Source organism: Pygocentrus nattereri, chromosome 9 (assembly GCF_015220715.1).
Source record: "Pygocentrus nattereri isolate fPygNat1 chromosome 9, fPygNat1.pri, whole genome shotgun sequence".
Classification (NCBI taxonomy): domain Eukaryota; kingdom Metazoa; phylum Chordata; class Actinopteri; order Characiformes; family Serrasalmidae; genus Pygocentrus; species Pygocentrus nattereri.
Genome location: NC_051219.1, coordinates 16,817,407 through 16,837,907, shown reverse-complemented (window position 1 = coordinate 16,837,907; position 20,501 = coordinate 16,817,407). Strand labels below are relative to the sequence as shown.

At 39.2% G+C, this 20,501-nt stretch overlaps 2 protein-coding genes across 3 annotated transcripts; both read right to left on the bottom strand.

Annotated features, from left to right (window-relative positions):
• Positions 1-1,999: 1,999 nt before the first annotated feature.
• LOC108425572 (protein lifeguard 2-like) lies at positions 2,000-14,845 on the bottom strand. 2 transcript variants are annotated; one of them, XM_017694306.2, is made up of 13 exons: positions 14,603-14,845; positions 13,286-13,346; positions 12,988-13,088; positions 12,830-12,894; positions 11,954-12,007; positions 10,969-11,019; positions 8,221-8,260; positions 8,009-8,046; positions 7,887-7,925; positions 6,667-6,754; positions 5,739-5,834; positions 5,592-5,645; positions 2,000-3,462 (listed from the first exon to the last, which is right to left on the bottom strand). In XM_017694306.2, exons 1-13 carry the CDS (start codon positions 14,612-14,614, stop codon positions 3,313-3,315), a joined length of 849 nt encoding a protein of 282 aa, XP_017549795.1. In that variant the 5' UTR covers positions 14,615-14,845; the 3' UTR covers positions 2,000-3,312. The 2 variants fall into 2 exon arrangements, with proteins under 2 accessions (XP_017549795.1, XP_017549796.1); XM_017694307.2 differs by lacking the exon at positions 7,887-7,925.
• Positions 14,846-16,525: 1,680 nt separating this feature from the next.
• On the bottom strand, positions 16,526-20,232 carry fitm2 (fat storage inducing transmembrane protein 2). The gene is made up of 2 exons (XM_017694176.2): positions 19,966-20,232; positions 16,526-17,858 (listed from the first exon to the last, which is right to left on the bottom strand). Exons 1-2 carry the CDS (start codon positions 20,142-20,144, stop codon positions 17,270-17,272), a joined length of 768 nt encoding a protein of 255 aa, XP_017549665.2. The 5' UTR covers positions 20,145-20,232; the 3' UTR covers positions 16,526-17,269.
• Positions 20,233-20,501: the final 269 nt, after the last annotated feature.

The window sequence follows — 20,501 nt, the reverse complement described above, 5'->3', positions numbered from 1 at the left end:
TGATCTAAGAAATCGGACTATGCCGTATACGTGACCACTTGAACAATCAGCTAACTGCCGAAATCCGATAATGATCAGATTATTAAGTGCATGTAAATGCGCTAACAACAGACAACCAGTACTTAGCATGTATTAGGGGGGTCCAGGGGGCATGGAAACCCCATGAATTTTTTTTTAATGGCCCTAAAATGTCTGTTTGACATGTTAGAATAGCAACAGCCAGAAAATTTATGAAACAAATAGCTATTTGGTCAAATAGACACAAGTGTCTTTTTGTATGCCTTTGTTTGTATTAAGCGCAGGGCTAGCATTACTTAAATACTATATCCATCCACTAACAACAGACACAGATCAAGCAAATGTACTGCAGTTAAGCAACGCTCTCTCCTCTCTCTTAGATACAGTGGGGCAAAAAACTATTTAGTCAGCCACTGATTGTGCAAGTTCTCCAACTTAGAAATATGAGAGGGGTCTGTAATTTTCATCATAGCTACACTTCAACTATGAGAGACAATATGAGGAAAAAAATCCAGGAAATCACATTGTAGGATTTTTAAAGAATTTATTTGTAAATTATGGTGGAAAATAAGTTTTTGGTCAATAACAAAAGTTCAACTCAATACTTTGTAACATAACCTTTGTTGGCAATGACAGAGGTCAAACGTTTTCTGTAAGTCTTCACCAGGTTTGCACACACTGTAGCTGATATTTTGGCCCATTCCTCCTGCAGATCTCCTCTAGAGCAGTGATGTTTTGGGGCTGTCGCTGGGCAACACAGACTTTCTACTCCCTCCACAAATTTTCTATGGGGTTGAGGTCTGGAGACTGGCTAGGCCACTCCTTCGTTGCCCGAGCGGTGTGTTTGGGATCATTGTCATGCTGGAAGACCCAGCCACGTTCCAACTTCAATGCTCTTACTGATGGAAGGAGGTTTTGGCTTAAAATCTCATGATACATGGCCCCGTTCATTCTTCCCTTAACACGGATCAGTCGTCCTGTCCCCTTTGCAGAAAAACAGCTCCAAAGCCTGATGTTTCCACCCCCATGCTTCACAGTAGGTATGGTGTTCTTGGGATGCAACTCAGCATTCTTCTTCCTCCAAACAAGGCGAGTTTATTTTTTACCAAAAAGTTATATTTTGGTTTCATCTGACCACAAGATATCATCCGTATGCTCTCTGGCAAACTTCAGACGGGCCTGGACATGTACTGGCTTAAGCAGGGGGACACGCCTGGCACTGCAGGATTTGAGTCCCTCTCAGCGTAGCGTGTTACTGATGGTAGCCTTTGTTACTCTGGTCCCAGCTCTCTGCAGGTCATTCATCAGGTCCATCCGTGTAGTTCTGGGATTTTTGCCCACCGTTCTTATGATCATTTTGACCCCACGGGATGAGATCTAGCGTGGGGCCCCAGATCGAGGGAGATTATCAATGGTCTTGTATGTCTTCCATTTTCTTACAATTGCTCCCACAGTTGATTTATTCACACCAACCTGCTTGCCTATTGTAGATAGACTCTTCCCAGCCTGGTGCAGGGCTACAATTTTCTTCCTGGTGTCCTTTGACAGCTCTTTGGTCTTGGCCATGGTTGAGTTTGGAGTCTGAATGTTTGAGGCTGTGGACAGGTGTCTTTTATACAGATAACGAGGTCAAACAGGTGCCATTAATACAGGTAACGAGTGGAAGACAGAAGAGCTTCTTAAAGAAGAAGTTACAGGTCTGTGAGAGCCAGAGATCTTGCTTGTTTATGGGTGACCAAATACTTATTTCCCACCATAATTTACAAATAAATTCTTTAAAAATCCTTTCCTGGATTTTTTTTCACTCATTTTGTCTCTCATAGTTGAAGTGTACCTATGATGAAAATTACAGACCTCTCTCATCTTTCTGAGTAGGAGAACTTGCACAATCAGTGGCTGACTAAATACTTTTTTGCCCCACTGTAAGCTGCAAGATCTCAAATATATTATTCAAACACACAGATTATAGATCAATTCAGTCTCAGTTGGTGCAATCAGAAAGAGTGTGATTTAATAAGCTAGGTGACAGAATTTCCTGATCACAGTGACAAATATATTCTCAGTAGCTTCTTACTGTTTCACGTTGTACACTTTATTTCTTACCTGTTTATTTTAGTGAACTTTTAGCCCAAATCCCACCTTCAGCTTCTGCGGTTGCTGACCAATGTTAATCTGCAGAGTGAGTTAAATCAGAGACCCTCCCCCCAGGTCTGATATGACTGCCTAAACACTTACAATCTCTGATAGGATTGGCCGAGCCAGGGGTCCCACTTTTCACATTACATTAATAAATATCTAATAGTACAGCAGAGGCAGTGCTGCATTACAGCAGCAGCAGTGCCTAAAACTGGACTAAAGCCCCCCTAAAACTGGACTAGCAGCGCCCATGATTTGTTGTATAGCCCAGCTGGATAGATGAATGTCAAAGTAAAGTTACATCAATTCTCAAAACAAAAAATTGATTCACTATTCACTAGTCACTATTCAGAATGTAAACAGTACCTGAGGTCTTTTCCATGTCAGCTAGCTAAATTCTTTTCACAGGATAACGTCTTCTGTTCCAGCCTAAACGCAGCATGTTTGGCCACACTGCTACACAAGCAAACATCAACCTTTTATGCAAGTTTAGTAGTATGTACACTGTGTGCATGCAAACTTCTGCGCATGCAAGTCCAAGCTTTATGACAGCATGAGCTATTTTTGTTGCAGAGAGAGTCTACTTAACATAACAGAATTGGAGGTCAGTGTTCTCCTCCAAGTGCATAGAGCTGTCCTAAGATGATGCTAGACCTCTGAACAGAGTTTCTATAGTTTCTTCACATGTCATGTCAACATGCACACAAGATGCAAGATCAAACATGAGAACTGGGCAGAGAATTCAGTTTTAAAACATGCCAGTGATGAATTTCCCCTAGTGGAGCTTTTTGCTTTTCTGTTGATATATTAGACAGAGAAATATAAAGTGTCAAGCACTCAGATGCTCAGTTTCACTGCTAACATCATACATCAGAAGAGTGCTTCCGTTTCATAGCCATTATTAAAGCAGCACTGTGTACTGCGCCACATTGTGTCTTTTATTTAAAACAACAATAAACTGTTGCATCTTTCCAAGATGCAATCCTAGTTGCTCTTGAATACAGATGTGGCACAGCAGAGCAGAAGAAAGGCTTGGTGCAGGACACACAAGACAAGCTGGGCCATGCTGTAGAGGACAGAATTGCTCAGACTGGTGAGGACTGGAGATAGAAAGATGAAGGCTGCAGCTCATGTGAAGAGTTGGCAGAAAGCTTATGGTCAAGCACTGTCCTGCCTTCTACACAGAAGGATAAAGGTGAAGATGTGTGCTATGTCCAGATAGATGTTGAGAGCTGCAAAGATGTACTCTTCTGGGCTTATGGTGTAACGCTTTTTCCCCATCATTCGCTGTGTGTCGAAAGCCAGAAACTTGGAAGGAAACAAGAAAGCCATTAGCAATAGCTAAAGGTGACAGCATACTTTTACTAGTCACTTTGTTAGAGTCTCTTTGAGAGTCTACTTTACTAGTGCACATTGCTAGTATACGTCAAGAAACTGTATGCTTTAAACACTCCAGTGATTTCTTTATATGCTAGGCACAATGCCCTGCCTTTACATTCAGTGAAAAGAAATTCTTTACACTAGAGCTTTCTAAATCTACTCTTGTCCATGTACCACAACCTGTTATGCACTATTAGCTCATAGCTGCTGGGTACATAAATGTTGCTACATCGACCTGCTGGACCAAATTAAATATCCTTCCTGGCCAACACTGACCCACGAGTCACACTTTTCTTTGCTCTAGCATTTTGCAGTCATGAATTTGGTATAATTGGAGAAATAGGAAGCGGTCAGGTTCCCCATAAACTGGCTCTGTGTGGACCTCATAAAGTGGCCACATACAGTGGGGCAAAAAAGTATTTAGTCAGTCGCTGATTGTGCAAGTTCTCCTACTTAGAAAGACGAGAGAGGTCTGTAATTATCATCATAGGTACACTTCAACTATGAGAGACAAAATGATAAAAAAAAAAAAATCCAGGAAACCACAGTGTAGGATTTTTAAAGAATTTATTTGTAAATTATGGTTGAAAATAAGTATTTGGTCACCCACAAACAAGCAAGATCTCTGGCTCTCACAGACCTGTAACTTCTTCTTTAAGAAGCTCTTCTGTCTTCCACTCGTTACCTGTATTAATGGCACCTGTTTGACCTCGTTATCTGTATAAAAGACACCTGTCCACAGCCTCAAACATTCAGACTCCAAACTCAACCATGGCCAAGACCAAAGAGCTGTTGAAGGACACCAGGAAGAAAATTGTAGCCCTGCACCAGGCTGGAAGAGTGAATCTACAATAGGTAAGCAGGATGGTGTGAATAAAACAACTGTGGGAGCAATTGTAGGAAAATGGAAGACCATTGATAATCTCCCTCGATCTGGGATCCACACAAGATCTCATCCTGTGGGGTCAAAATGATCATGAGAACGGTGAACAAAAATCCCAGAACTACACGGAGGGACCTGATGAATGACCTGCAGAGAGCTGGGACCAAAATAACAAAGGCTAACCTCAGTAACACACCACGCCGAGAGGGACTCAAATCCTGCAGTGCCAGGCGTGTCCCCCTGCTTAAGCCAGTACATGTCCAGGCTCGTCTGAAGTTTGCCAGAGAGCATATGAATGATCCAGAAGAGGATTGGGAGAATATCATGTGGTCAGATGAAACCAAACTAGAAGTTTTTGGTAAAAAATAAACTCGCCTTTTTTGGAGGAAGAAGAATGCTGAGTTGCATCCCAAGAACACCATACCTACTATGAAGCATGGGGGTGGAAACATCAGGCTTTGGGGCTGTTTTTCTGCAAAGGGGACAGGACGACTGATCCGTGTTAAGGGAAGAATGAATGGGGCCATGTATCATGAGATTTTAAGCCAAAACCTCCTTCCATTAGTGAGAGCATTGAAGATGGAACGTGGCTGGGTCTTCCAGCAAGACAATGATCCCAAACACACCGCTCGGGCAACGAAGGAGTGGCCTAGCCAGTCTCCAGACCTCAACCCCATAGAAAATTTGTGGAGGGAGTTGAAAGTCCGTGTTGCCCAGCGACAGCCCCAAAACATCATTGCTCTAGAGGAGATCTGCAGGAGGAATGGGCCAAAATACCAGCTACAGTGTGTGCAAACCTGGCGAAGACTTACAGAAAACGTTTGACCTCTGTCATTGCCAACAAAGGTTATGTTACAAAGTATTGAGTTGAACTTTTGTTATTGACCAAAAACTTATTTTCCACCATAATTTACAAATAAATTCTTTAAAAATCCTACAATGTGATTTCCTGGATTTTTTTCCTCATATTGTCTCTCATAGTTGAAGTGTAGCTATGATGAAAATTACAGACCTCTCTCATCTTTCTAAGTAGGAGAACTTGCACAATCAGTGGAAAAAACTAAAAATAGTTTTTTGCCCCACTGTATTAACAAGGTAGGTCTTGCCAATAAAGTGGACAGTGACTGTCACAGCTTTGAATAGGCCATCATTACATTTCATGCTAGAGCCTCACCATGCAAAACAGTATTGCTCCCAACCCGGCAAACACAACTTGCATCCAAGGAACCTGCAAGCCAAGCAAAACACAGTTAAGATGCAGCCTGAATATATCAAACAATATAACCAAGATGTTCTTTTATAAAAGGAGGTGAAAAATTACTCGTCCAGGAAGCAGGAGTATTGCCAATAGGAGTCCCCAGAAAGACAAAGCAGTACAGGAGATACACAACATGCCCCAGACTGAGGTCAGGTCAATCTGTCAAAGAAAATACTGACTATAAACAGACTTGTATGTCAGGTTAATACAATTCATAGGCAATATTTTAATTTTGCTTCTTTGGTTTAGAGCTGCCCTGCGATGGACTGGCGACCTGTCCGGGGTGTATCCTGTCTTCCGCCCGATGACCGCTGGGATAGGCTCCAGCACCTTCCCCGCAACCCTGAGGGAGAAGCGGCTTCGAAAATGGATGGATAGATGGATGGTTTAGAGCTGGTGCTGGAAGGCTAACGTCGTTAACAAACTCTGGAAGTCTATAGTCTTCCAAATCGTTTCTATAAATATAATAAAGTTCTTTCAACCAGCTCAAACCACATCCAGGTCTTAATTCCAGTCGCGCAGACAAGTTCATGTGGTTTAGAACACAGTTTGACTTACTATGAACTGAAGTACCTAGCCATGCAGTCTGCCTTCACAAACATTTCGAGCATAGTGCTGTAATAGGATGCCAGTCAGTACGCAAAATTAGGAACCGCATAGGAAGCGCTTAGGAACCACAGCAAACCAATAAAATCTTTCATACTAACTTGAAGTTAAGTTACATTTAATAGACATTTACTTGAATTATACTTAAAGAAAGACTGAGCATTTACAAAGCATCTACAGTGGACCATTTTAATAATGCTCAACTTCATGTCAAGTTAATAGATAATTAATTGAATGTTACTCAAAGATATACTGAGCATTTACAAAGCATCTACAGTGGACCATCCAAATAATGTTACCGAGTGTAGTTATTAGGTTCCAATTAGAGTCAAAGTCAGGATGCAAAACAGGAAAGATCTCATACTCCCTTTGGTCTCATACTCACCTTGGTCTGGAAGCTGAAGATTGTGATGGAAAGACAGATAAAAGCTGTAATACCCAAACAGATCATTACAGACATGGTTTTGAAGTAACTGTGGAAGGAAGAGAAAAAAAAATGTGCACATCATCATGATAATCATCATCATCATCAAGGCAAACAGCCTTTGGTGAATAATTAGCATGCTTCAGTACACACACACACACACACACACACACACACAAAGTAAAGCAACTTGCCTTCAGGTGGAATTCAATTGATACTTATGACTTTCTACGTAATAAAATTAGTAAGATGTAAACAAAAAAGAGTTGTTCACAGTAGTCGTGATTTGAACCAGATGTCTGAGTTTAAAGCCTCTAAAAGTTCGCCTCACAAAAAGTTTTAACACAAAAATTTATGAATATGTTGCCTGATGCCTGAGACGGTTTTAGCACATGATTTTTTTTAAACATGCAAGCTGAAAAGGTATACTCAGAAGACGAGGCTACTAACAATTGTAAGAGGTCTGTTACACCACCAAAACTATCCCCATCCAGATGAACAACACTTAAAGCTTTTGTCCATGAGAGAGGAGAAAATCAAGCTCCACTCCTGCTTCTGATCTGCTTCAAATCCACAGGGGTTTCTGTCCATCCTTCCACTGTGAGAAGGCAACTCAACACGATGAGTTTGAAATGATGTGCAGTCAAGAAGCTGTTACTGAGAAAAAGAGAGAGACCACCAGAACATCGAAAGTGGACACCTGAGAAATGAAAAAAAGTTTTCTGGACCAAATTTATAATTGGAAAACATCCCTGCAGATTTCTTTGAAAAACCTCCAAAAAAATTATATTACATGTAGGTGTTGAAGTTTTTCTGTAATTGTCTGTTAAATATATGCTATCTGCTTTTTCCCCTCCTGACACCAAAAGATAGGTTGTACTTTATGGGTGCTTTAACTGGAAATTTAATAAATGAAGGGTGCTCTCTCATTTTTGCACAGTGAATAAAATTTGCATTGCAGAAATTTGGCATATACAATGTTGGCATTGTAGACATCACAGCCACAGATTTCACCACTTTAAACTACTGAATGATGACTTTGTTTACACCTCAACTATTGAATTAAACACATTAAGAGGAAATCATTTCCAAGGCAAAGTAATGGTAATGAAGTAAGTCACATGGCAATGCCTAAAGTCTTAGCCATGCTGTTAGGGAGCACATTGAACACACTGAATTACCTGAACACAAAATCCAACAAGCAGGCCACAGTCATAGTTCTGTAGTTGCATGCAAAGATGGACACAAACAGAGAGTTAGAAGAACTTGTAACATGACACATGCAATCTGCTGGATAATGTACCTGGACATGAGTCCGGTCATAAAAGCAAGAGCCAGAGTCTGGAAATGGGAGAAAATAACACTGAATGTATGGGAAATGGGTTTTCATTGCCCCCTCTACAGACTTCCTGTGGAGCAACGTACAGTCTAATGAAATGGCATTTTGTAATGTTTGTAATGTTACATTTTAATTAAGCACATAGTGAAATGATTTAAAGTTGTTTCAGCACTCACAAAGATCGCCAGCAGAATCACGTTCCATGGAAACGTGCGTCTATGGTGAAGAATTCAAAGTGAAAATGAACAGAAATATTCATTAGTGCAGTAAAACAATTTGTTGTATGCAATATTGCATAAAGGGCCTGATACTCATACAGGAACAAAAGTAAAGGTACTTTTCTGGAAAATGACTTAAGCAAAATAAGTCATCAGAGAAAGGCTGAAGTACACATTTTAAAGTAACGAATGAAAAAAGTAGGGACATTATGTGAAATGCTAATGAAAACAGAAAGCTGTAAGTAGGAAATCCAGTTTGACCTGCATTCAATTGAAAACACTACATGTTTACCTTAAGAACTTCACTGTTTTTTTGTAAATATACCCCATAAGCTGTGCAACCATACGGGTCCTTCATTATTGTGTTTTGCATGTTTTCAATGTGAGACGGGTCTGGACTGCAGGCAGGTCTGTCTAGAACCTCTCTACTTACACAGCCATGCTGTTTTAACACAGAATGTGGCTGGGTGTTGTCATGGTGAAATATGCATGGATGTCATTGAATAAGATGTCATCTAGAAGGCAGAATATGTTACTCAAAATGTTTTCAGTGTTAATGGTGCCTTCAGAGATGTACAACTTATCCACCAATATCCCCCCGATACCATGAAAGACCCTGGCATTTAAACTTTATGCTGGTAACAATCTGGACAGTCCTGTGATGCAAAGAACACAACATTCATTATTTTCATAAACAATCTGAAAGGTTGATTCATTAGACAACAATACACATTTCCACTGTGCATCAGTCAATTTCAGATGAGCTCAAGCCCAGAGAAGTTGTAAGCGTTTCTGGATGTTGCTGTCCTATGACTTCCACTGTGCATAATACATTCTTAACTTGCATTTGTGGATACACTGAAGGGCAGTGGTTATTGACCACAGTTTGTCAAAGTATTCCCAAACCCATGCGGTGATATCCATTGTAGAAGCATGTCAGTTTTTAAAGTAGTACCGTCTGAGAGGTTGAAGATCACGGGTATTCAGTTGTGGTTTTCTGCTTGGACTTTTATACACAGAGATTTATCTGGATTCCCTGAATCTTTTTATGATATTACACTCTGCAGAGTAAAGTTGTTTTAAAACTGTTGAATTTTTTGCAGATGGATTTTTGCAAAGTGGCAAGCTTCGACCCATCCTTGCTTATAAAGGACTCTGCCTTTCCTGGATGCTTCTTTTATTGTGTGCATTTTATTGAGTGCATCACATGTTCAGGTTTTATTAACATTTCACAACCTTCCTAGTCTCAAATTGCCTTCATCCCAACATTTTTGGGATGTGCTGCAGGCATCAGTATCAGAGTGAGCTGTTTACAAAAAACAATTGGCTTGATAATGTAAATCATCACATACTTTTTACATACCTTTTTGTTAAAATACAGGTCAAGATTTACAAATCATAGGTTTCTGCTTTTATCTGCTTTTTTCTGAAACTGTGTTTGCATGTAAATATAAAAAGTACAAATAAACTGCATAATCAGGAAAAAGCTGTTTTTACATAAAGTCTTATGGAAATTCGAAAGTCACTGTAGTAAAATAAATATGTTTTTACAAAAACATCCACACAGCACGCACAAGCTGGTCATCACCATGGTAACCTAGTTGAGTGGGCAGAATGTCTAGCTGACTCATTTGTTTTGCGGTAGCAAAAGTAAAGTGCCTATATACGTTTTGTTATTGTGCCATTAAGACTGATATATGAGTTTTGTGCTGACTGCCCTGCATTATGCACATTTCTCTTTAAAATGTGAAATAAAAATGACCAAAACATTTATACTTGAAATGAAACACTTATTTAAAGTTAGAATTATACTATTAAAATCTACTTAAGCACAGTAAGTTTTTCTACATTGTGAGCAATTGCTCCATCAGTGCACTAAGACTACCAATAAAAGTACCAAGCAGCCTCATTTTATTCAACTCAAAGACTTTGACTGAAACAAGGCCAAGTAAAATAATTCTACAAAATACTCCTCCATTAAAAATACACATTACTAAAATACATTTAACATTAATTGACACCTACTTAAAAGAAAACTCTAATCGCTTTCAATTGTAATTTGTAAATTTGTCTGTATTGTATAGTTGATTATTATGGACAATAATTTCCCTGTACTGAGAAAAGAACAGAAAACCTGAAACACGTTTACAGTTTTGTGCAAAAGTTTGGGTGTCACTGGTCAAATGGCGTGTTGCTGATTTAAAATAAGTTACACATCCTCTACAGAGAACACACCCCTGCACATTTTAATGTGCCGATGTGCAGCACAGTTTGATAATTCCCCCACTCAAATACCCACGGCAGTAAACCTGGCAGTTAACACATGGGTTGAATCAGGAATGTTTGAGCAGGAAAATCACAAAACTGCACTGGACGCTGGTCTTCCAAGCCCAGATTTGTGCACCCTCGTTGGAGAGGGTGTGTAAATCTATTTCCAGTTTGAAAATCAACAAAACTTCTAATTTGACTGGGATTCTTCAGAAGCAAGTGGGCAGATGGGTCAACAGTTTTTCCATTCTTTTACTAAAAGCAGCCGCCACCACGCCAGTGGCCCCAGTATGATTAAGGAACCCATACCTAGGGCTCCTCCAATCCACTCGCCCAGTCTGACACCCATTACATTAAGTGACTGACATCTACAGTCAAACATACAGTATCTATATTGACACAGCTGCATATTTGTGCATGTTACTGCACACAGCTCACCTCGGTCTAGAGAAGATGTAGAGCGTCATGTATGTTACTATGAACAGCACACTGTGTGGTAAAAAAAAAAAAGAGACATATTTCAGTAAATGGTTTCAGCATTTTACATGGATTCAGCACACAATCAAAACCAGGTACTGACACTATGAATGAAGGAAGCACTAAACTGATTCTGTAATTTTTTAAACGTATTTTTTCTCCATTTTACTGTGCGTCATCTGCAATTTATGTTTCATTTAATTATTGTTCTGAATTGTATTCATTCATGCAGTTTTTGTTATTTCAGTTTCTTATCATTTCACCCAATGACCATTTATTTCTTTTTCTTAAATTTCTTAATTTCACATTGTTAGTTTTTGGTCTTGTGCTTTCTAAATATACTTGACCTGACTTAAAGGAATTGTTCAGTTAATAACGCTAATGTTGCTAACATTGAATGGAAGCAAAAACCATCATTTATTATTATGAAAGTGAGATCATGCTAATTCATTGATAGCAACAAGAGCATATTTGGTTGAGCTAGTCCTTAAAGGTTTGTGACAAAACAGCAATAGGATGAAATGCATGTGATAAAATGCATAAATGTGGATTACAGATAAACTAACCATGACAAATAACTATATACATATATATATATATATATATATATATACACCTTGTATCTCCAAAATGGCAACTTTACAGGAGATGGGAAAAAACAAGTTTACTTTAAATTTAATTTTTTTTTTCCCAGTTTTTTTCCCCCGAGTAAGCCCAATTAATGTAAGACATTTTGGGTCAGTTCTTTTAGTCCATTCATCATGAAATTTACATACAATGTAAAGGGTATCAGGTCATTTCAAATTATGTAAAAAATGAAAAACATCAAAGATGTAGACACGAGGTTTTCTTCCGACAGCAGAGACATATATATATATACACACACACATAACCCCAATTCCAATGAAGTTGGGACTTTGTGTAAAACACACCCACAGTTACTTACTAGGCTGCCCAATACCAGCCAGGGTTGGACTGAACATACTCCTTTACTGGATCACTGAGAGAGAGAGAGAGAGAGAGAGAGAGAGAGAGAGAGAGATTAAGGCGTGTGGTACAATTGATTTTACCACCTTTAAAGGAGAGAATCAGTCAATAATGTTGCTAATAATGAATGAAAGTGAGGTTAGCATTATGCAAATGACTTCATGCTAACTGGAGTCTTTTTCTATTCCATTCTTTGGTAGCAACATTAGCATGTTTGGCTAAACTTTTCCTTTAAGGCATGCTTTGTCAGCTTGTGTGGCAAATAAAACAGTGATTAACTGCAACAGTATAAAATAAACCAGTATTGAATCAGTAATTATATTTAATTACAATAAACATTTGTTCTGTTGGGAAGAGTGTGGCACATTATTAATATTATTATAATAACATTATTATTTGAGCACTATGTATGTTTTGGGGATTTGGAGACCTCTCTGGTGGAAATGTGTAATTGAATAAATGAACGCTTTGTAATGTGGGTTGTGCTTTGGAGCCCTCCCCTGAGCAGTCGGATAATTGTGAGTGCTTTGAAAGAGAACGCGGTCAAAACGTGGTGAAGGTTATGTCTCCTGAGGAGGTGATCATCATATCTTCATCAGTATAATGGTGATTTTGCATTTCAGACCTAAACATTGAGCCAGATCTTCTTTATGTGTGATGTTATTACCTGAAGATGTAGGACAGGGTACACAAAACTCTAAAAACTGAGAATCGAGTTACTTTTGCAGTCTTCAGAGTCAATGTTGGAGAATATCTGCATTTGCAGATGAGGTCACTAAAGGAATATGAGATAATGACCAAAGGCATGTTTCACTTGAACTCCTAAGCCACTCACCACAAAGTGAAGAGAGTGACGATGGCAAGAATGCTGGAGAGCTGCAGTGAAAGGATGGCATACACCTGCACATACACATTACCATCAGTGAAGAACAGAGGATCACTGTTAACATTAACCAGCAGAAACCTACACGTGGAGCTGTACTTCTTAAATACCTTTCGAATGAAAATCCGCCTGATGTTCTGGTCGTCCCAGCAGAACTCTGTTAGCGTGTCTCCATCACCAGGATAACTGCCACTGTGACTGGGGCTTCCAGCTTAAAAACATCACAATCAATGAGCTTGCTAAGCCTTTTTTTGTTTGGGTTTTTATTCTTTGCCTGCATTTCCTTTCTTTTATAATCTCTATATTATATTTAATACAGCCAATTATAAAGAGAATTGCTTTCAGTAGTCAAGAATTTATTGCAACTGCAGTTACCCCACAAGAAGGAGAAATTCTCCATACAGTTACCTGCAGTGGCCTCCTCATAGCTTGGAGGGGCCAAGTTGTTTAACTTGATTGTTGCCGAAACCTGCAAACACATGATAATAAACGTGGACAGTAATGTGTATTAATACTTATGAATTTGCACACCATCACCTTTAGCACTCCTCTCCATCATTACCTACATTATGTTAACTTGGTTACTTTTGGGCTGCTTTTTGATTCTGAAAGGCCCCATTACTTTCAGTACTACTTCACATTCCTCAAGGTCAGACCATGTAGTCTCCAGCAACTCTGTGCGAAATTAAGCCATGATGAAACAGTTCTGATGTGACTATGCGGCTTGTGCTGCTTTAGGCCTTACCGTTTTATATGTACAGCCTTAGCAAGGAAGGGTAATTTAATGGAACCTGATGAAGAAACATGATGCAGCACGTTTGTGTAGGTGAGAAGGAATGATTGTAGGTACTTAATGGATGAGGTGTGAAGAGATAAGGAGGGCTATATTGTCATTGCTACAAGACAATCCATCAGTTTGAGGTGTGCTAATGTACCCTAAACATTGAAATTATTTAATATTTAAATAAAATATGCAATTTTATTACCAGATGCTTCAAGTGTTGCAAAAGAACATGGTAACATGCATCAAGTTTGAAAGCTAAAGTTTTGTATGTTTGTGAATCAATGTGCTCAGGATTGTAATGTCATGTGTTATTAAGGCTGTACTGCCTGGCGGGCCAGCCGTTGTGAGTTTACGTCACTGACTGAGCGATGACCATTACTGAAACATGCATGTGCAAACGTTGCCTGAGACAAGCAGCAGGTGGTGCTCTACACCATGAAATGTCGCTCTCTCACCAATAAGGTTAGCAAACTATGGAAAAAATAAAACGTAACAAAGGATGCAATAACACTGTGGTGACACTGTATTTGAGCTTGAGCTGCATTAGACCTGCTCCACAGTAGCCCAATCAATTTGGTCTCACTTGGAAGCGCCCCTGGTGTTTCACAAATGTGGAAGACATTATTGAGTGGCAATTCTCTCTACAAATTCTCTGGTAAATCATCAGATAATTTGTACAGGAGATTGCCACTCAGTAATGTGTTCTGGGTTCATCACTCTAAAGTGCTCTCCCGAGTAAGCCCAATTTTGGACTCCGTCATCATAACAACACCCTGCTGGTCTCCCCGCAGTAAAATGAAACTGAAGAAAGCAGAACAGCCCATTAGAGAATCAAGACATTACACAATTATTTGGACCAGTTCCATCACTTAAATGAAACAGATACTGCTACTGACCAGCAGACGTAAGCATAAGTGTGTCAAGAGTCTTTAGAAGCTTACCTTGTCGGACATGACTGTCCTGTGCTGGTTTCTGGTCTATTTACCTAAGCAGAATATTTCTCCTGAGGAGGTTCAATGTACTTATGTATTCTTTCAAGTCCTCACCACAGCTGCCTCTATCTGCTCAGATTAAAACCCATTCACAGCCGTAATAATGTAATCCTCCTGCAGAACATCTCAATGAATCAGATTGAACCCTCTTGCCCTCTAAAAGGCAAATTCTAGCAACATCCAGCAGCAGGGGCTGGGCTGGATTGGGCTAGACCAAACCTTGCAGAAAGAAGGGGTGACTGATGCATCGTTTGTCCAGAGAAATCAGGAACTATTATGCAGGAACGCCAGAAAGGTATGTACATTTTGCAAAATCATACATGATATTTCTGCATCTAGACTTTGTCTCTAGAAAAGCACCAGACGTTTTCAGCACCTCTTTCTTTATTATCTTTAACAAATGTAAAGCTTAGCAAACTGATCAAACAGTCAGAAAACTGGTGGACTGAATGTTAATTACAATATTCTTGACAGATTAACTTTGACATCACAAATTAGACTAAAATAAAAAAACTCTAACAGTTAGATTGTCAGACATTGATGTACAACATACTACATACATCACAGGCTTTCAATTGCTAAAGTATTTGATATCAGAGAAATGTTAGTGTTCTGAAGTAACCAAACATTATGGCATTTGTTTGTTCGGATCCACTTAAGTCATCTTTTAGAACATCCTGCATTTGAGAATACCTAGATGAGGCAGGCCAGCACCGCTTTAAAAAAGCATCACTAAATATGAGGCCAAATCCAGTATGGGTTTTTAAATACTTTGGTAGATACCTATGACAGGTCCCAAGTTGGTCAAACTCTCAATCATACTCAATATATTTCTGTATATATTACACATAAAAACTTCATGTACCTTAATTAAAAGCTGTTTTGAGGCAGAGACTGCAGATAAACAGAATTCAATACTATTACATCCAGAAACAGAACACCTGAAAAACAGGTCAGGACAGATAATGCTGCTTAAAAGTATGACATACAAAACGCCAGAACTTTGGAGCTCACATTAGAGATAAACCTGTAAAGAATTTATTAATCTGACTTGATTTTGGTTGAGCACAAGCTTCTGGTATAATGGCAATGGTTTGTACAAGTTTTCAGTCACCCGGGTCAATGAGCTGTCTAGAGGGTGACTAGACTGGTGGAGTATTCATGAAGCCATTTTGCCACTCATCTCTCCTTAGGAATGTTTTGGGAAATGAAGCAGTGAAAGGCCTTCAACATTACACCACAAGTCCAGGCCATTTGACTTATTTCTACTATTACTACAGCGCAAAATAGATATCTTGGCAAGAGAAAGCGTCTCAAGTGTAGGTACTATGAGGCATTGCATCTAATATTTCTCCTTGTTGCGTTGTAAGAATATTATTAGATTATTTAGCCCTTTTCTAGATGTTTGTATGAAGTGATTTAATCACTAATCAATTTTTTATGGCCAATTCTGATTTCTTTACATCAAGTCACAAAAAACAGATTAAACACACTAGCACCTTTGTAGAACTGCTTTTTAAAGCCAGTAAACACATCAGGGCTGAATGAGGAAACTTGTTAATAGAAAAACAGATTGCGAGACAAACATAATTACTTTCATGCATCTTAACGCAGAGGACGGCATGTTTTCAGGACATTTAAAACGGCCAACTTGATTGACAATTCGGATGGAGGCTATCCATTATTATAGATGATTATCAATCAGCTTGATTCCAATTCAGAAATCTCCCTCTTATTCATATTTATGAATGAACTAAACTGCTACATCAAAAGCAAGAGGCAGCTGTCTTTTAGCACAAAAAGCACATGCTACAACATTTTGGTATAGTTGCAAAATGGTAAAATTGCAATATAGATCATCCAAAATTCAGGTAAATAACTGGCCAATTGTTGATTTTTTTTTTTTTTTTTTTTACAAAAAACTGCCAATGGCAATCTTGGCAGATCTAATTTTGCTTGAAGGAAATAACATCATTTGCTATTACAATAAAACTTTTACTTGATAAAATGTCTATAATAAATCTAAATATCTAGAAAAACCTGAAAAACCTTACAACATTCTTGTAGTAATCTTAAACTGAGAAATATTGAATATATTGCCTATAATCTGGAGCTTTCAACTTGCCAAGACAATATTTTTTGCAGTATAGACAATGGCACTGGTTTAAAATGACATTCAGCCAAAAATGACTGAGTAATACCAACAACTGAAAAAGCAAAAATACACAAAAACAACAACCTTATAAGTAAATAACTATGCAATATGCTGAAGTTCAACACACCATCTGTGTACAATTAAAGTGGCACATTGCGCAAAGGCAGATTTCACTACCCTGTCTGAAGCCACTAACGTTTAGAAGGCAACAATAAGGATTAGATAATGTGGCCGCTTGAGACATGCATGCCACGTAGCATTTCTCTCACATCACAGAGTCAATTTTGGAACACCAGCTGCCCATTACCTCTGAGAGACAAGCACACGAAGATCCCCATTACAAATGACCTTTAAAAAGGACAGAAAACACACACCAATTGGACCTAGTCAATGTTTTGTGAGCTAATTTAGTGTCAGTCTGTTCCAAGGCTGCAATGTTTCAAGCTAGTGTGAAGTTCAGTCTAGTCGTGTTGTTTGTGTTCACTCTGGAACGGAGGTAGTCCCGGGGAGTACGGCTTCAGATACCAAACCTTGTACGTCGCATACCATCCCAAAACCGCAAAGAAGGTCCCCAGAATTTTATGAATGGTGTCATGGAAGTAGACAGAGGTACTAGCAAACATCCATATCCAAATGACCACAATGACATTGAGTGCAACATAGAGAACATCGAGAACAACAGTTCTCGTCTGGTTGTGTTGCACTATGTGGAGCATGGGGACCATCTCTTCAACAATGAGGAGTGTAGAGTAAGCTAGGATGAATGAGTGTCCCGATATATCAAAGCCATCCCAGACAAAACCGGATTTTCTGCAATCAGCTTTTGTGCTGAACTCTTCATGGATGACTTGCATGGAGTCATAGCACTTCCCTGTAATGTCTTCGATGTAGAAAAATGCCTCGGTGCAGACGTACCAAATGGCTGTTGCCACCAGGAGAGATGTGAGCCGTCTTAACACAAAGATGAGGTTTCTGTTGTAGGAGTTGGAGAGAAACAGAAATGGCAGCAGCAAAACCAGGTTCCAGCCCCAGGAGACCTTCACGAAATAGCTAAGGGGAAAAAGGAATTTTTTTAAAAAGTCAGTAAAAATCAAAAGATAAGCCTCAGTATAAACCCCTGGCCTAGGCTTAGCTTAGCTAGTTAGCTTCTCTAGACTGTAGATTTTTGCATCTGTGCAAGTCATAAAACTAGTTTTTTTTTTTTTTGTGGCATTAGCAAGATTTCAACTGGCGATCTCCCAATGACAGATCAAAACTTTAGACAGTTGTACGACTGAGGAATCAAACAGGAATCACTTTATTGTTAATCACATGGCAACAACAAACTGAACAAAAACCTAGTTTAAAACAGCGAAAACATGTCAAATATATGCAAACCTAGCCTTCTGCACGAGAACAAATGTTACAGCATACAGAAATGTATCTGAAAAAAGAAGAGAAAAAAGGCTACAACATTTATATCACTTGAAGTGGAACTAATTTTTCAAAAATTGTACATAATTAAATTACTGAGATGTAAACAAAGACATCCAGAGTGGTCTGATGCGAAATGCTCTATTCTAGAGAAACTTGCAGTGTCACAATTATTTACAGCAGTGGTTACAGGAACCAGATGTATGAAATGTTTAATGCCTCCTCAAACTACCTCAAAGAAGACTACTACATGAAACGGTTATAAACAAAACATGAAATGGTGTACAACAGTTTTGAGACAGCTTTCGGCCTGAATGTACTCTGTAATACACTCATGATAGAGCAGCAAGTTACATCAATATTACTAAGCAAAACAGTACACAGCGAAAAACTATCAAAGTGGAATTCCACCAATTATTCAAAAATTCTGTATAATTCAGTAGTTGAGATATAAACAGTCAGAGTGGTTAGATGTGAAATGGTTTATTTGCAGAGAAACCTGCAGAATCAGATTTCTTTACAGTGGTGCTGACAGGAATCAGAAGTCCTCATATCTACAATGCAAACATACATTTTTTACTATCCAAAACCACCAGTAACCCCACGTGATTCCTGTCACCACCACTGTGAACAACTTTAAACCTGCTTCTCTAGAATGAAGCATTTCACAACAAACCACTCTGAATGATTTCCTTAACCATTTAATTACGCAGAAATTTCGAGAAATAGGTGGAGTCCCCCTTTAAGACATATTTTGAAATATTCCGTGCGTTGCTGGCATTAGCCAAGTAACATGGCAACCAGTCTGCGCTGTTTTTATTGTTAAATTATTCAGTCAGATTTCAGAGATTAAGCCACCACTGATGCTTAATACACGGCCCCTGTTGATATGACGACCGTTACAATGAATGGCGTAGTTAAAGGATTCGACTCCATAAAGATTCACAATTTTGGTCACAAAACCGTTTTAGCGAACTGACCGTTTCTCTATAGCTAACGTTAACTGTGTCAACCCCTACGCCTCCTTAGCCAAGCCCCCCTTACAGGGAGCCGGGTAACTTTTACTGGGGAATATGCAAGATATAATTTACGAGAAAGATTATGAGAATAATAAAAGTATCCGCTGCTAACACAGGCGCTAACGCTGACTGGACAAAACTCAAACCGATAAACTTGGGCACTTTCTGACTCCTGAGAGGCTTTGCTTTCTAAAAACCGCACTGAAATAAGCTATTAAAATACTTTAGTATTCTCCAAACGGAAAATAAATAAGACACCTTAAATGTTACTACTACAACAACAACAAAAATATAAATATATGCCTGGTGACCTCTCAAAAGACGAAAGGAGGACTTGACTTAACTAACCTAGCTAAGCTAGCTAGTCGAGGCTGAAACTGATTTCATATTCGAACTTTCCGGTCCACCTTAAATGTTGCAGCAATTCATTCACTCTGAAGCCCGAACTCAGCAATCCAGACACCAGAATGTGAGTGCCGCACAATTTAAGGTGGAACGGAGAAATTAAAAAAAGAAACAACTTTAGCTTTCGTGCTGGCGCCGGTGCTCTGTCGCTCTGTCTATAAGGTGCCCGCTACGGTTAGCGAGCGTTAGATTGACCTGTCAGCTCGAACCAGTGGAGGTAACTATATATGATATGGTGAACATTTTATGAAGTAGGTTAGCTGCCCATTAACTCTACATCTCTTTAAACAGAGACAATACAGCTAGATGTTCGTACTTACAGGTTGAAGATATTTCTACTGCTGCTGAAGTATGTCTTTGGGACCACGTCCAGCTCTTTCAGTACTGAACCTGTAAGTGAAAGACCGAAGAAAAAAAACGGCATATATCGGCGGATAAGAGTGACGTTTGGTATCCAAAAAGATGCCAGTTTATTCACGGCGCCACTTAACGCAGCCATGTTGTCCCCGTACGAGAGGATTAATCTAGAGCTCAGAGAGGCAGACAGAGTATGAATGACCCTTTTCCTGGTTCGTCACAGAAGGAGGAGTGAACTAAACCGATCGGACCAGCCGGTTTAAGGGGCAGTCCGGTCGCTTCTTATTTCTCCCATCACATCAAAAACATGAGCCAGAGGGCGCCCGCGAGCGAGTCCTCAGTGAACGGGGGTGTATGGAGCTAAACAGCTAAAAAGGAAAAGTTAAAAGAGTTCCTATCCACCTCGTCAGGAACGTCCTTTAATTTTAGAAAGTATAAGGATGTACTTCATCACTAAAAGCGCAATAAAAACTGTACCTCAACTGTATATTTCTATTTT